At 36.7% G+C, this 16,964-nt stretch overlaps 1 protein-coding gene across 7 annotated transcripts in view; it reads left to right on the forward strand.

Moving 5' to 3' along the window:
• Positions 1–16,964, forward strand: part of PTPRM (protein tyrosine phosphatase receptor type M) — a 442,831-nt gene that overhangs the window by 349,751 nt on the left and 76,116 nt on the right. For 3 of the 7 annotated variants that reach the window (XM_021525180.3, XM_021525183.3, XM_021525187.3), the window contains 4 exons: positions 1,936–2,010; positions 2,238–2,264; positions 5,979–5,990; positions 6,750–6,937. In XM_021525180.3, the coding sequence (XP_021380855.1) occupies positions 1,936–2,010; positions 2,238–2,264; positions 5,979–5,990; positions 6,750–6,937 (302 nt within the window). The remainder of the gene's footprint in view (positions 1–1,935; positions 2,011–2,237; positions 2,265–5,978; positions 5,991–6,749; positions 6,938–16,964) is intronic. The other 4 variants (XM_077784280.1, XM_077784274.1, XM_021525188.3 and 1 more) reach the window with 2 other exon arrangements.

Below are 16,964 nucleotides of genomic sequence, written 5' to 3' on the forward strand. Positions count from 1 at the left end.
ATTAGAATTTTAGTCAAGGTCTCACTTCTGTCAAAGGGTTGGCACTAAGCAGAGACCATGAAAAAACGATAGGTTTTTATAATTGTTTAAAAGAATGACTGGGTTCAAAAAGGGTTTTTTAGTTTTGGTTCTTAAGGAACCTCAGGGTTTTTTGTATGCCAGTGGTTTTTTAACATCTTCAGAATTTGCCAAAGATTAAAATTTTTTCAAGTACTAAGAGTATGCAAGGCCTAACTCCCACACTTTAATAATATGCTTAAGAATTTATTTTTTATGAGCTCAATTGTACAAACACTCTGTGAGATTTATACAGTGAGACTTTTCTCAGCAGCATTAGGCTCAGAATTTGCAATGTTAATTTGCATTTGAGTTACTTTTGAGATTGGTCTGAAATAGATCTTTCAAATCAGACCTGCCTTTCTGATGAGAATATACCCTTGCAGTTAATGAGATTGCTTATTTCTGTTAAGAGATCAAGAAATTTACTTCATCTTCTATCATCATAGTACAGTTTTCCAGTGGTGCTACTGAATGGCAATAACTACAGATGAAGCTGCATTGAGTTCCTGGTACTAAAACCTTTTTATGTAAACTACCTCAAACCTCTTTGAAATTATTGCCATAATATGTTTTTTATGCTGCTCAAAGGCTAGAACCTCTAATTAGACTTTCCATAAGAAACATGGTCACCAGAAGGTGCACCCTGACAATCTTTGGGAATAATCTTTGTGTAAGACCTTGTACACAAGAGATTTAGAACATTCCTACTTCCTAGGAAATTTCACTACCCTGCCTGCATTTTCTACCTAACAAATTTTATTACCTGCAGGAGCCCTGATTTCAACTAATCTCTGTATCCATTCCCAAAAGAAATATCACTCTGTTCTGAAAATCAAGGAAATGTCATCTCCTCATTCCGGAGACATAATTAAAGGTCTCAGATATAGTAATTTATATGATAAAGGATAACTATCAGCATTATTTAAACCAGTTTTGAGATTCCTCATATTAACAAGGGCTAGTAACTGTTTGCCCTGAAAGATCAACTGGAAAAAAAGATGGATGAAAGCCAGCAGGAGTAATCTCACTCCTCATCCATTAAATCCTGTCTTCCTCAACTCTTTTGTTTCACACATTCCTGTTAGTCTATTTGCAGGTATCCAGAATATGCTTCCATCCACTGGTCAGACTGAATTTGAGATATGTAGACAAGCAACTAAGGTGGAATTTGCAAAGAGCTTTGCTTAAAAGCCTCTGATGACTCTTAGGCAGAACATGTTGTGATTAAGTCCTACCTGTTAAATGTATCTGTGTTTACAATGGTAATTTGCATGATATTTGTATACTAAACAGGGCAAACTGAACTTAATTTGTTCCCATTGGTTTTACAAATGGTTCAATGATTAAATACCAATGTAAGTATTGGTCCGTTTATCAGTCCCTAAAAACCACCTTTAAACAAAGAGTAATATTCAGAGTCTGTTAGAATCTCTATGTATACTATCCACCTGTCTAAACAAATAAAATAATAAAAGGAGAGGAAAAAACAAACTACAGTAGAATATTTGCATAAGGTATTTACAGTGTTATAAGGAAAACTTATTAATGATCAAAGCTTCTGTCAAAAACACCTCTTGTTGCTGTGATGTGTTGTTTCAAGCATCAGTATTCATTCTAATCTAGTGATTTAAGAAGTACATTGCCCATCAGCAATCAAAATGCTTTCTCCAACAACACTTCTTTTTAGAGAAATGATCAAATTCAGTGATCTGTTTCATTCACTAGACTTGCCTGGTTTTCCCTAGGTCCTGATTCCAGTGCAAGAAACACAGCAGGATGAACTCTAAGTCAAGTCAATACCATCCACTGTGTCACTCAGCTTAAGTAGCTGCTTATCATATCTCTGTCTCTAACCAGCTTTGTTTCTCTTTGCAGCTGTATCTTCACCATCTTCATTTACAATGAAAACTAACACACTGAGCACAACCGTGCCTAATTCTTATTACCCAGGTAACCAGTTTTTTTCTTGGTTTCCACCCTCTATAGACCTTTCCATAATAAAAGCATACATGTTTATGTTATTATATTTCTTGCCATCAGCATTTAATGTATGTATAAGAAACATACCATTTGCTAACAGCAGCTTTCTGTAAGAAAACTCGGGAACATGTATCAATCATTTACTATTCTCTCTCTTTTTACCTTTCCTGCATTGACCTGCTTATGATGTATGACAGATCCATTTGTGCCAACTGCAATTTTAGGTGAGAACATTTCCCTTTATCAAAGTTTATTGCTGAAGTAATTTCGGAAGTTGCAGTTTTTGGGGAGCAGACAACACTATGGAAAATGCTGGAGCTTTATGCTAAAGGGAGGGGTGGTAAACTTGGCTACACTGAGATGCTAAGGGCAGTTATCAGGTTTGATTACTACTGTCATAATGCAAGTCAGGGGAGAAAAGACAGAAATAATTTTAACAAGTGGATTTGCAAGGAAATGTTTATGCTTGTATTTGGAGTGACACAAAAGAATTTGATTATCACAGCAATTGAAATAGTTTTCCTCAATTTTTTTCTGTTTTATCTCAGAGCCAAAGGTGTCACTTCTTAAAAATAACTTTTTTTCCTAGTTAAACTGTTCAGGATACAGAAAATCAGACGAAATATTGTTCTGCCTATCTACCAGCTATCATGGCTTCTGACAGTTCTGCAGAGTTTCTGATGTGCTTGTCAAAAAGTGAAGTTTCAGAGAGGAGATGGTTTTTAGAACAGCAAAATCATGACATGACACTTAGAGTATATAGTTTATTATGCATAAAGTGTCACAGGGATGAAATAAAACAGTAAAAGTGTAGGTTAAAAACATATAGTTAAAATGTAAAGCAGTTCCACTTGGAATGTAGGAAAATCTGCTATTGTCCAATGTCAGAAAAAAGAGAGGTTTCTGCACAGTGATAAGAAGTAAGCATGAGGCACTATTGCATTTTCAATGCTTATCTCTAACCCCTTTGTGGCTTGTATTCATTTGCACCTCCTTCCTGTGCTAACTTTAAACTAAACAGGGGCAGTTTTTTAATAGTAATTCAAAACATAACAGTGCACTGTAGCAGGAAGTCAAACTCCTTAAGTGTTAAGCCTATTCATTTACTTGGTTTTCAATCTGTATTTTCACAACAAGTATTTTCTTTTCTCCTCTTTTTTCTTCCAATCACTGTAAAAATTTAAAGACCCCTTAACTGATTCCTGCCCTTGAACTGTAAATTAAACAGGCTTATATTGACATAGAGTGAAGCGTATAAATAAAAGTTTAAGAAGTGGTCTTGAAAATTCGTTATTGTGAAAGAATATTTAGTTCAGTGCACTTCAGTGTGATAACTTTGAGAAGGAACTTTTCTGGTTTTATACATTATGTAAATCTGGAAGAAGGTAATGGTAGTGACTGTAACAATGTAATAATCTGCATGCAAATGAAATTTGCAGTGCCTTTTAACTGCCTGAGATGTTAGATTTTTTTGTGTGCTTTAGCATTCATTCAGCACTTCATGCATTAGATGTTCTTTCTGACCTTGTGGGTGGGCAAGGAGAAAAGTACTATTATCAGGAGAAAAACTTTGAGATTTCCTGTCTGTATTATGTAGTTAATGCTTTCTTTAGTTATTTTTGTCATCCTTTTCTATATAATAACAATGGTAAAATTATTTTTCCCCCAAGAAATAATCTCTATGCAAGTAGTTCAGCTATCAGGCAAACACACACTGGGAAAAATAAATTCTCTGATTTTACTAAGTCTGTAAAATCTTCTAATTAGTTAGGTATGTATTTTATGGCCTACTACAGCAAACCTGTGCTTACTCATTTCAGAAAATATTTTGGTTGTTTCACTGCATTAAATAATTTTTTTTTTTAACTTTACATGTTAAAAATTTAGTACTATTTAATGAACGGTGTTCAATTCAGATTAGATCTCTCTCCCAATATGTGTTTATGACCCTCTGCACAGAAATAGTGTTGTATCTGAGGTAAACCAAATTAACTATGCTTGAGCTGGTAAAAGAATACAGCTGTTAACAAAGTATGCAGGGTTTTAATTAGTAATACCTGCTCTTGCTGTCTTCCACTGTCCAAAGAAGTTGTGTTAAACTGCAGGATCAAGCCTGTAGTGAGAACTAAATTATCTTCTTAATGTGACCTCCTGGGAAAGGTACAGGTCTGGTTAATGGTTGAGTTCAGCTTTCAACATCTTATAGAAAAGCCACAGCACTCTTACTGTTGCCAAATATATTATTTAATAAATGCTGTATAGCTCTACAGGAATGGGTAAGTGTACAGGAGGACAACTGCAGCTGTAGGAGAATTCAAGCCAGGCAAACTTCCCATTGCACATGAACAGTGCATCTGGAGGAGCTCACCCTTTGAAAAACTCACAGCCTGAAAAGCTCTTGCTGCAGTGCTCAAAGACAAAATAGAAAACTGTAGTGTGTGGCTCCTAATGTACTATATAAACCAGGGATTAAAACCAGTTTATTTTAAAAAGTATAAATGATAACTCCTTCTGTATTAAGGCCGCTATAAAGAAATGGAGAGAGAAAAATTAGACTAAAACTAGGGAGATTGCAGGAAAAAGATCCATTATTATTAAACTGATATTTGCATAGTACAAGACTTTGAAAGCTTTGCCTTTATCTTGGTTACTAACAGTATGCGTTGCAAAGAATTCTGCAGTTTGCAAAAAAGGAAAAAAAAAACCAAAAACACATTTTCTAACCTGTTTCTAAAATTGAAATAAGCAGCCAAAAAAATCATTATCAACTTTCTACACTTTTTTTTGTCTTTTGTGTCTTAGCCACCTTGTAGTTTTCAGGTGCCATTTCAGCAGCAACATACTGTACCTACACTTGTATACCACGCTTCATGCCATGCATCCTGAGGTGCTTTGCAGTACAATTTTATTCTACATCAGACAGACGTTGTAAAATTTTATTACTAAAAGATTAATCCCTTTCCTCTGCATTAGACCACATTAGCAAACTGTCAGGAAAAGGAGGGAAATGGCCATACTCATAACCATACATTTATCTCTGCTGGTTTTGATTTAGGTGTCAATGCACAGTTCATGTTGACAGTATGCTTAGTAAGGACCAGGTTTCATTTGTCTTAGTGGGAATTGAGAGGGCCTCAAAACATCTTTGAAATATTATTCATTGAGCTTTCTGGTTTTAATATCAATTTTTAGTAGTACCACTAAGACCAGAATCTCACCTTTAACAAGGTGTTTTAATATTTTTGGTGTGTACATGAGAATCTGGGACCTTTTCATACAGAGTATTTCTGGAACTTGCTGCCATAATACATTTAACTTATGAATGTGGAAATATTATTTTAATGCTTCCCTTTCATATGGCTTATTTTAAAAAGTAATATTTTTTAATAAATGCCTTATTTTATAAATATGATACAGATTTAGTAGGTTTTTTTTAAATGTTCACTCAGGAATAGCTTGAATAAATCAAAGCACCATATTAACAATTTTGGTTAAAATTAAAAAACTTTCAGATACATAAAATTGTTATTTGAGTAAACAAATAAAATATTTGTGATGATTCTTGAACCTTAGAATTTGGGGTGGGTTTTTTCTCTTGTCAAGTCAGAATAAATTTTTAGAAATCCATCTACACAGGAAGCAAGTCATATTGCCTCCTTACGTAGAGAGTGCAGTTTCACATCTATTTACTTCTAAGTAGAGGTTTTGATCTCAGTTCCATCTGTGTGAATTGACTCACAGTATGATAGCTTGGTTTTAGTAAATCTAATTCCTACTGTGAAACTGAGATCAGAATCTGACTCATTTAGGGAATCATTCTGTAAAGACTAAATTAAAAACATAAAATTACCTGTAATTATTAATGTAGTACTGTTGCTTATGCCCTGTTTCCTTTTTCTCCTCCTCTTTTTTTCTCCTGATATGTATCTTCTTAAAAGTGCCAATCAATGGTAAGTTGCCCATTTGCCCCATGGAAGAGATGTGGAGGGTTGGGAGAAGTATGTGTCTCATAAAAATTTTAACCAGCCCACGGGGGTCTCCTGTTTGTTGGCTTGCATGTTAGCTGACATATAACATTCCATGCCTAATGTGGTGGCTCATGATACACCATGGTCCTAAAGCATGTTCAGCAGTCAGTCAAGAGCTTTCTCCCTACCAGATGATCCTTTGCATTCGTCCTCTTGTAGTTTGTCTCCAAGTGTCGTTTTCAGATCTACATTTCCATTGCAGTCCTAGCTTGATGAAACCATAAGCCATTTTGTGCATCTTTTTATTTTGCTCACTCCAAACATTTGCTCTAAATTCGCAGTGTAAAATACAGCACTTTAGTAGTATATGAAAAATACAAGTCCAGTTTCATTCCAATGGACTTGTTGAAGTTTCAGAATGAAACTTCTATGCAGTTTAAAACAAAATGCCTATTTTAAAATTTATTTGCAATCAGCTAGCAACATTTCAAACAATATTAGAGTTTGGACTGCTCTGCAATGCTTCCATTGTAGAACTATGGACTTTGCCTCATTCCAATCAGTCTTGCAATTTCCGTGTGTAAACTGCTCATGGATTTACTGTTCTTCTGGTGTAGCCTTCACAGACAGAACCAATGCTGATGGTGTCAGATTCTGCCATTCCTCTAGAAGTCTTTGTAGTTTCTATTTTTTCTAATAAGGGAAAATGAGCCAGTACATGATGAGATACTCTTTTTCTAGATGAAACCCACACGATGGTCAGTGACACAAGCAGCCTGGTCCAATCCCATACCTATAAGAAGCGAGATCCAGTGGATGTGCCCTACCAGACCGGACAGCTCCATCCAGCCATCCGTGTAGCTGACTTGCTGCAGCACATCACCCAGATGAAGTGTGCAGAAGGCTATGGATTTAAAGAGGAGTATGAAGTAAGTGTCAGGTTTAAGGATCTGATCATTATGTCTTCTGCACCGCTGGTTGTATGTGTCTGATGCTGAGATTCTACCAGTGTGCATACTGCTTGCATTTTACAAGAGCGGGTGTTTTTTGAACTTCACGCTTTGCCATGCCAACTTCACGTTAGAAAAATTGCTTAAATAGATAATTGTTTAAACTGGTGTTTGTAGTATTAGATTTCCAAAACTCATGCTTTAGGCCACTTCCAAAGTCACAGATTACATTTTTTCCCCTGGAACGTAGAAAACAATTCATTCCCAGGAGGACCTAATCACTTGTCAACTTTAATTTGTGTGGCTGACTTAAAGAAGTTTGTTCCTGTGAGGTTTTTTTATGTCACTGTTACTTAAAAGTGATGGAATTGAAAACTCTTGTGTTTGGAAAAGATTTGCTCATCAGCCTAAACCTTTCATACCAGCATTATGCCTAGAGGAAAACTACAATTAATTTATTAAAAAAAAAATAAAATAAAATCAAGACCGTAAAATGGAATTTGTAGTGCAGCCAATGGCATGGCTTTTTAACTACAGTGGATCAAATTATTCTGCTGAGAAACAATTTCCAGGAAAATCACTTAATTTTCAGCCTACCAAGCTGATGAATGTCATCCCATTACAGACAGTAGGTGTAGTCATGACTAATGCCAGTAGATGCAATACATCTGGGTGCAGTTTGTTAATAGTGGCAGGGAAGGAGGATTTAAAATAGTAAAGCTGGAACTGAAAAACTCATCTTTATATATGGAAACTGTTGTAATCAGAATGAACTATAACTAGCCATATATTTGAGGGTTTTTTCCATTGAACTGCAGTAATGCTGTTTTTCTTACATATGCAGTGAATGTCTGCCCAATATATTTTAGCACTGCAAAGGTTGCAAATCTCTTTGTTTACATTTCTGTCAGACTGATACTGTCCTCTTTACAAATTTGAACTAGGCAACAAAAGAATTTCTTCCTTATGTATTATCAGAAGGATAAACATCCAAATGAAAAGGAAGAAATAGTTTGACAGGGGATTTGTTTTGAATGAAGTGTCTCATAGATGGTTTTTGCTCTAACAAGACAGCAGGATTATATAGTCTCACCAGGGAAAGCATTTGATTCAGGGGAAATTCACACAGGATTCACTGTGAAAATAAATCTATGGAACAGAACAGAAAGTAAAGTAGCACACTGCCCATTAGGAGCTCTTCAGAGGAGTGCAAGGATGCAGAGCACTTGCTGTCATGCATAGTTTTAAGTGCTTTAAAATAAAACTTAATAATTATGGTCACTATTCTCAATAATTTGGGCTATAGTTTACCATCTAAGCACATATATGTAATTTTATGTCCTGTTGGTGCCATGCAGATGTTTTTGGTGTAGCATAACTGACACAAAGGATAAACGTTGAAGAATCATCTTTGAGCAATGGCAGGCTGGTGCTTCCTTGGTCACTGCTCAGCTCTGCATTAGGATTTACCAACTTGGGATACTGAGTGTCTATAGCTCTGGGACTTGCAGGAACACCCTGTTTTGCAGGATTTTACCTGTTGTTCTCTTGGGAGAAGGCTCCTGTTCCCACAAGCAGGATCAGGCCCTTGCTCTTGGCTGGAGAGACCGATGCTGTGCCTGTCTGTAGAACCAGAGAACAGGCAGACATGTCCTTAGGGCCACACCACTGGCAACTTCACTGCTGCTTTCCCATCTGCTTCTTGGGTGTGGAAATCACATGAATGCATTTCTGTAAGCTGTGGACTTAAGTGCAGACCTTCATTTGTAGCCTAGTGGAGTGCAAACTATCGGGATTGCGCAGAAATCCTGAAACTCAGGGAAATTTCCACCTAGCTAGTCTGCAGTGGATCTTTAAAATCCTTTCTATCCCCTGCCAGACCCTTAAGAAAGGAGAAGTTTTCACTTGGTTCCAGTGGTGTTAGATGTTAGACTGACAGGATATCATTGGCCTGATTTCCCAAGTACCCCTACACTGATTGTGGATTATTCAATCTGTTCCCGAGTACTACAACATGGGAGAGCTTTTACTGGTCATGAAGGAGCCTCCTTGCTCATCTTCTTTCTGCATTAAAGAAACAAAGTAACTAGAAAAGGGAAAAGTGGTTTCCTCAATTCATCAAGTCTTCCTCCTTATATATGTCACCTTTTGGTTTTAGACTCAGTACTTTCACAGGCTATCCTTTCTCAAAAACGTCCATCGTCAAAGGGCCATAAATCCAAGTAACGAGTTCATCTGCTTCCTAAACAGATCAATTAGGCTACTGGAGGTCAGCACGGTTAGGCATAGCTAGGGCAGAAACAGATAAATTCATTAAGGCCTTACAATTTCAGATAAGTTTTATTTTTAATCCTGTTTTTGATCAACTTAAATTGGTGACTACTCAGTGTAAAGTGGTTCTTTGCCAAATTAAGGTTAGTTGACATAAGACAGTTCCAAATCAATTTCAGAGTGTCTGCACTGGAGCTTAGACTGGTTTAACAAAATCGATTTGAAAACACACCTTTAATTAAACCAGTGCAACTTTGTGTAGATAAAGCCTTGAAAAATCAATTTCACATTATGTTCCATGACAGGGAGTTCTGAGCATCCATTATCTCAAAACCAGAGGTTCCTTTGAAAAGCCAAGATTTGCAAAAGGTGTCCTGCTCAGATCAGCCTCACTTACTGTCACTAACAGGACTGTGTCAATAACAGAATTTAAAAAAAAGTTCCTCCATGTAGCTTTATCTTTAAGGCTTTCCTCCCTATCATCTGTCTCATCTTCCCTCTCCCCCACTTCTGTCAAACACATCCTTTCTCAAAGTTTTCTGGCAGTTAACTGTTTCAGTCTGGAAATTATTTCATATCATTAAACCAATACTATTTAAAATACAATAATATTATATACTGACAAGATAAACTGCACTGCATATGTTTCTTCTGTGCTGCATAGCCTTCATTTTGATGTGTTGCACCAATGTAAATTTAGTAATGTCTAAATTATGATAGTTAAATAGATTAATACAGGCTCAGGGTGCCTGTCAAGGTCAGGAACATGAAACATATTATCTAATGTGTGTTAAACAATTCATTTCAGTTTAGCACTTCTGAGTACCTGTTAGAGATTGGTAAAGGATTTAAAAATAGTATTTAAAATATAATAAAAAGATGGATAATTTAAAGAGAAGTTGGAGATGAGTGTTGAAAATAATTGGGGGTATGAAAGAAATTCTGTCTTAATAGCATGTATTCATTTAAATGGAACTTCAGAAGGTATGCTAATGTAGATACTCTAAGGTAGATGTGGTAATCAGTAAAACCAAACTCACTGAAAATATTTTATTGGCCTGTGGAATATCTGAGATAAGTACAAAATTATTTTAAGAAATAAAATAGAGGGAAAACTCTCTAAAACCAGTAGAAATACAGATCCTTGTTTGGGGAGGCAGAAAATATTGCAGACAAGCAGGAAATTTTTCATGGAGGATGTTTGCCCCATAGGTGCCCACTTTGACATTTTTTTTCTCCAAACCACTCTTAGAATAATGTCTGACTTTGAAAGAAGTCTGTCATAATTTCCATTTTCTGCTGTCATGCAAAGCCATAACAGACTAGAATCCTGTCACTCAAATCCAGTCTCCAGTCGCATCTTTTCTTTCTCTTTGGTCCCAGCTGGAAGAAAAATTTGTTGCCACGTGACACTTTTAAGACTTGTGCTTCTGGGGCCCTGTTCTGAAATCTTGAAAATAGTAGGAAAATTGAGTATCTTTCTAATGTTAAGTTATTATAGCTATTGTAGGACCCAGCTAGCCCTATTTTTCCCTGCATGTTCCTTGTGACTCCAGCTAATCCTTCTCACTGCCAACTTGTACATTTTTATCACACCTTTTATTCTGATTTTATTTGATATTTTGCAATATCAGCTGACACAGTCAGTACCATAATTGGTGCAGGTTATTTTCTATCCCACAAGACAAAAGTTACACAGAAAACAGAAAGATTCTGGAACACTGGGTGAGGATGGGGGCATTAATTCACAGTGTAAATACAGGAAGGACAGCATCCGTGTCTTCAAGAACCAGGAGCAGGTAACTGTTTCTTTCTGCTTTTGTATTACAGAGGAAAACTCATTAGGGATTATAAACATAACAGAGATAGAGATAGAAGTGAAATAGTGTGAAGTTGTCCAGTGAAAATGTCATGAAAAACTGTTAGAAATATTCATCCAAAGAGATCACTATTATTTTTTTTTCAAGTTTCATCTGTTCAGATGGAGCTCAGAACAATCACAGAATGCCCAGTTTAATAGTTAATCTTTAATACTGGAAAGTTGTTGTGGTATGGTTAAGCCATATATTACTATATAACTTTTCTCATACACAACAAGGGATGACCCCAGCAAATGGGGTGCAGAGGTCCTTTACATAAGGCAGGTACTCCTCCATTGTAAAAGAACTTTTTTCACACATAACCACTTTCTTCACACTGCTGTGGGATTTCCAGAAGCCTTCCAACAATACCAGGTCATTTTTTCCTGGCTGGGATTATCCCAGACAGTTGAGTACTGGAAAAACTTGGTACTGTGGAGGTCATATATAGGGAGGCTGAAAGAAGTAGTAAAAATGAGCAACTGCCTTATCTGCAAACTATGTTTTGGTTTGTAAATCCTAATGTACTCCAGATCAATAGCAAATTGTTGAAATAAAGTAATCCCAAACTTGAAATGACATTCATTGGTGAATAGCCTATGTTAGTAGTGACAGCTTTCCAGTGCATGCAATATCCATTTAAGTCTTGTAGAAGAATGGGTGCCTTCCAGTTCTTGATCACCAATAATCAGTTGTCAACAATTTTAACTGCATGGTAGTTTGGGATTTTTTTCCGTTCAGAGGAAGGACATTTAGTTTGCTGAATGCCTGTTCTTGTCAGTTTTATGCAATTCTATCTATCCTTTATTATGCAATTCAACCTATCCTTTATCACACTAAATTTCTTTTCTTAACAGATTTCACATGGATGAGAAGTGCTGTCATAGTGCTTAATACCATTCACATGACACTGCCTTATGTCAGAGTGGTTAACTGCCCAGTGATCAAGATGTCCCACAACTTTCTAAATCACACAGTTTCCCATCTTCCTAAATGCATTCTCCTCCAATTTAAATGAAAGTGCATGTATATGCAGAAACAGCTCTCTAATTTGTTTTGTTTAAGCAGGTTTAATTAGAATTTATTCTTATCACAGAAAATAGATTTAGGCAGGTCATGGCTTCATTAGAAAGGCTTTGTGCTTATATCTGTTTGAATAATAAAATTGCAGAGGTGTATGGAGAGGAACACTTCCAGCAGCCTTAGGATTACTCTCAGTGGGGTGTAGGCAGCTGTTTGCTTATGCTGTGATTCAGCTATTTTTGGTACTGATCAGTCTGTGATTTACTTGGGTATGGACCTCTTGTTTTCTTCTTCTCAGCAGCCTAAACAGTCTGAACTGTGTGTGATCTCAGGCAGCAAAGACACTTAACAAGAACAAGAATACCTAATTCAGCCAAATGTTTTTCTTCATGAAACTCTGCCAGACTTAGTCTTGTATGTAAAGTTTAGACCGTGTTTTAAGGAAAACCTGGTAGCTTTGAGGTGCATCTTTGATAACCGTTGTATCTCTCTGAACAGTTAAACCAGAGACTGGTGGTATTGATCCACTCAAAAATGTTGGTCCACTCAGAAGTGATGACATATAGATTCTTAAGCTGATCGATTGAATGGATAAACAAGTGCAGGTTGTTCTTATGTAAAAACTCTGGCAGCTATTTCAATCATTCACTGCTTCTACTGTGTCTGGTAGTCCTGGTTCATGCTGAGGCAAACATATGAATGAGTACAAAATATGTCAGCAAGACAAAATGTTCTGTAACATGTCATTTTTCTTGGTCCCGAAGATGCCCTGGAAGTCTTTTCCATGATCAGATATTTAGTAGACATTTGTTTTGCATCTCAGCATAGAAGGACTGAAAATCTAAAGCGAATTTAAAGCATGATAAGCATGTCTGATATTATTCCTGATCTTTAATGAGTGAGTCTGCATTACCCATTTTAAATGGGTAATTTTAACTGTTGCATGCAGGATTGTGGATGTGCCTCTGGCTCTTCATTATCCCATGGTAATAAAGTTTCAATTTGCTTTAGGAAGTTGTGGGGTTTTTTTTCCCATCTTGAGTCCAGCCATCACAGCAGTCTTTCAAAACTGGTTTTAATCTTTCTCCCCTTTTTACTGACCTATGACTCCATCATTAGGATCTTTTATTCTCTGAAGACATTGCAAAATCTTTCTCAGTTTATTCTGGAAAGATTTGTGGGTGTGTGCCATGTAAACTTGGAGCAATAAAAGAAATTATTTCAAAGTTTCACTGGTTATTGTCAACTTAGTACTGAGCAGATAGTTGAAAATCCTGTATCCACATGTGATAAGTCCAAGTAATTAACAGAGGAGTTATATAATATTAATGGAAATAATTCATCTTTTCCATCATCCTTCTTTCTTCCTGCATGTTTGAGAAGTATATTCTTATTAACAAACACACATCATTCCACTACTTTAGCATGTGAAATCTGTTGAACATTATTCTCCTGCCTGTCTTGTCTTCATCCCTTTTGGCAGCCACAGGTTGAGAAAACGTCAACCTGCACTAAGCAGACTTCTCAGTGTATTTTACTCTGACTGTCCATTAGTGAAGTCATTTTTGCCAACTGATCTTTCTACTGTGCTTTTGCTAGTATCAAATTTATGCTCTCTCCTTACCTATTGAAATCAGGGTTTAATTTCAGATTTAGCCAATCTATGTATTGTTATGGGCTATTGAACACGACAGTAGGAAACTAAATGAGGCCACTGAACGTCGTTTCAGTCATAGTGTGGATTTCCACAGGGAAATCTGAAAGAATGGCTTTAGTGCTCACAACGATAAGGTGATAGGTTAAACATTCTAAATGCTAGTGACAAGTATGATTAGAAACAAAGAAAAGTTTTTGAAATGTTGCAGGCCATTTGCTGCATATTTGCACCAGCCTGACTTATTAATTATTCAAGTAAGACATTGAATATTTGATCAGAATCTGTAATCCCTTCTTCAGTTAACATATTATTTACTTTGGAAAAGTGCTGATGCACCATACTTTTCCCATTGCACCTGCAAAAATGAATTGGTCCTATTTATGTGCACAGAATAATATATTGTGCTTTAATGTTTAAGATATTATTCATTACTCATATAAGCCTTCTTACCTTCTTCATATTTTATTAGTACCCTTTAAAAAGACATAAAAAATCAGTCATGTAGTTATTCCATTTTAAATTATGCAGATGATGTTAAATGCAATTATAATCTATTAATTATATATACACTATGTGTTTTCTACAGATTGCATTTATTCACTACAAATAATTAGGCATTTCAGTCCATTGCTGGTCTCATGACAAGAGCATTATTGCTAGCTATTTGTAAAGTGAGAGGAACACTTTTCAAATCAAATTAGCATAATTTAGCTATTGGGGTTTTCATTTAGCATCAGTTTATCTACAACCTATGTAAAATATGCAATATTTTCTATAATGCATTTCTTTTAGATAAGTTAAGGTAGCCTTACAAATTTTTCAGGAAATGAAAACTTGTATTTTTATGTAGCCTGTGGCTCAGAGTATCTTTTAAGACATTTTCTAATTGGAATACAAGACTTCTTCTTTCATGTTTCCTGTAGTGCTTTAGTGATTGTCCTGTCAATGGAACAGATGATCATCATTTTCATTTTCTAGCAGGAATTTTTTGTTTGTTTGTTTTGGGGTGGGTTTTTTTTGTTTTTGTTTTTGTTGGTTTTTTTGGGGGGGGTTGTTGTTTGTTTTTTGGTTTGTTTTTTGTTTATTTTTTTTCTTGTTACAACATACTGATTTGATGGGCCCAAAAGAGTCTGTGGGAAGTGTTAAGTCCACTGGAAATCTGCCAGGTCATAATTGGGCAGACAAGGGGGTTGGCAAGCTTCCATTCACTCTTGCTGGTTTCCTGCCATTGCCTCTGTCTCTGTGTGATAGCTGCTCCCCTGGTTTACCCATCACACCAGGTCTCTGTGATGCCCCTGCCTGCACTGTTGTGGGGCCGAGCTGTTTTCTGAGCTGCTTGGCTCTGCATCTATCTTATTAATTAACAGTGATGTCTCCTGGGTGCACAGCAAGTCATTTCAGAGGTGGGGGGATGTGGCCTGCTAAACAGCTGTGAGAGGATGCAGGCACCTTGGTCAGGCAAAGATTAGCAGAGTAACAATGGGCAGAAAATGCAGGGCAAAGCTGATGGGAAGCCCAGAGTACCCATGGAAACAAAGCAGCCCAGGAGGTGAGCAGAAGGAAAAGCAGGCTGGCTCTGGGGACTTGTGAAATACTGTCAGTGAGAGTCACTATTTCAGAAGTGACATTATGGCAGCGTCAACCATGTAAAATTATTGGAGTTACTGGGTTTGCAGTTCAGTTTAAGACTGATGACAATTCATAATATTGACACTTCTTCACAGGACAGAAACAGCAGGTCCAAGTCATTCAACATAAATCCACACACAAAAGCTGAAAGGTTTAGGTCTACAGCATGATTTGGAAGCCAAAACAGGGAAGACCTTAAGTACCTGTTTAAATTCAGCTGGTTTTAAAGGGATTTAAGGGACTGTTTTGAAGTTGCTTTGAATATACCTTCTTTCCTGTTTCAAATTTTACAGTTTGCAAGTGGAAGCCACACAAGGGACACCATAGACATGCTCATATAATGGTGAAGAAGCTTGAATATCCATCCACAGAAATGGTGCAGTTTCTTCCCCTTAAGATCTTAAAAAGATTCATGACTGGCAGTGCTCTGCTTTGGTCTGTGTTAAAAATAAATGGCACATGTTTCTGTTAAAATCAGCTGAGCTCAGTTATTACTCATCTAGCTTTAAGGTGTTTGCCTGTGCTATAATAACTGTTCTTAATATATTACAGAAAAGAAGTTTTTGTATCTACAAGAGAGAGGTCTGGGTCTCCAAGAGACAGGCAGTCTCCGCTCTTATGCCACACACCAAAGGGAATAAAAAGAAGTGAGGACCCTCCTTGATGCATTGCCTGGGGCTGTTCAGATGCAGACATAGCTATGGCTAACAAAGGGAGCCTGCAGTAAAGGGAGCATAAGCTCTTTTTGTGAAATGGTTGATCTTTGTCTCTGTCCTATGCATAAAGGGTTCCTTTCTGAATAGAATGTCTCCTACTGCTTGCTTTGGGACAGTGGAAGCTTCCACACAGAGCAGTATTGGTTCCTGAAATAAGCATAGTTTCTGATTAGTCTGGGAGATGACCACAGGAATGCTTTGACTTTGTTGCTGAAATACTTGGTTGTGTCACAGAACTTAGAGTTTTGATATGAGATAATATTACCATTCCAGTTGTTTACACTAAATATCTACATGAGCCATCTCTGTGCTTTTCCTTAGCAAAAATGATGGCCAAACAACAAATTTCCAGTATGACATAACAAATGTTAGAAAGGTAGGTCAGATCCTGCATCCTATACTCAGGAAATAGCAGTAAAAGCAGCCACCTCCAACCCCACATGAATAGTTAGAAGAGAACAGAGGAGACTTAAATAGATGAGGAAAAGCTTGTAGTGCAAAGCTCTTTTTAGGTTTTTCATGTCCTTCCAAAGTCCTCTGAATCTAAGCATGTCTGTCAAGTTGAGACACAAGCTTTTTAATCTTGAGAAAGTCTGCACGCAAGAGTTTGTCAGTCTTTTGTGATCCCAGTATTGCTCTTCCATGTGCTGTCAACCATTAGTCATTGCCAGAACACTTTAGTGTATTGTTTGCTTGAAAAGTATTTCAGAACAGTGTCCGCTGCATTAGGCTGTGATATCTGCTGAGCTTTTGTTCACTTAGCTTTGATTTTTTTTATCTGCAGCAGTTTCTGTTTTTCATTGGTATCTCTTGTCAAGCTGGACAAAGAAAACGGAAGTAAAATTCTGCAT

Source organism: Lonchura striata, chromosome 1 (genome assembly GCF_046129695.1).
Source record: "Lonchura striata isolate bLonStr1 chromosome 1, bLonStr1.mat, whole genome shotgun sequence".
Taxonomy (NCBI): Eukaryota; Metazoa; Chordata; class Aves; order Passeriformes; family Estrildidae; genus Lonchura; species Lonchura striata.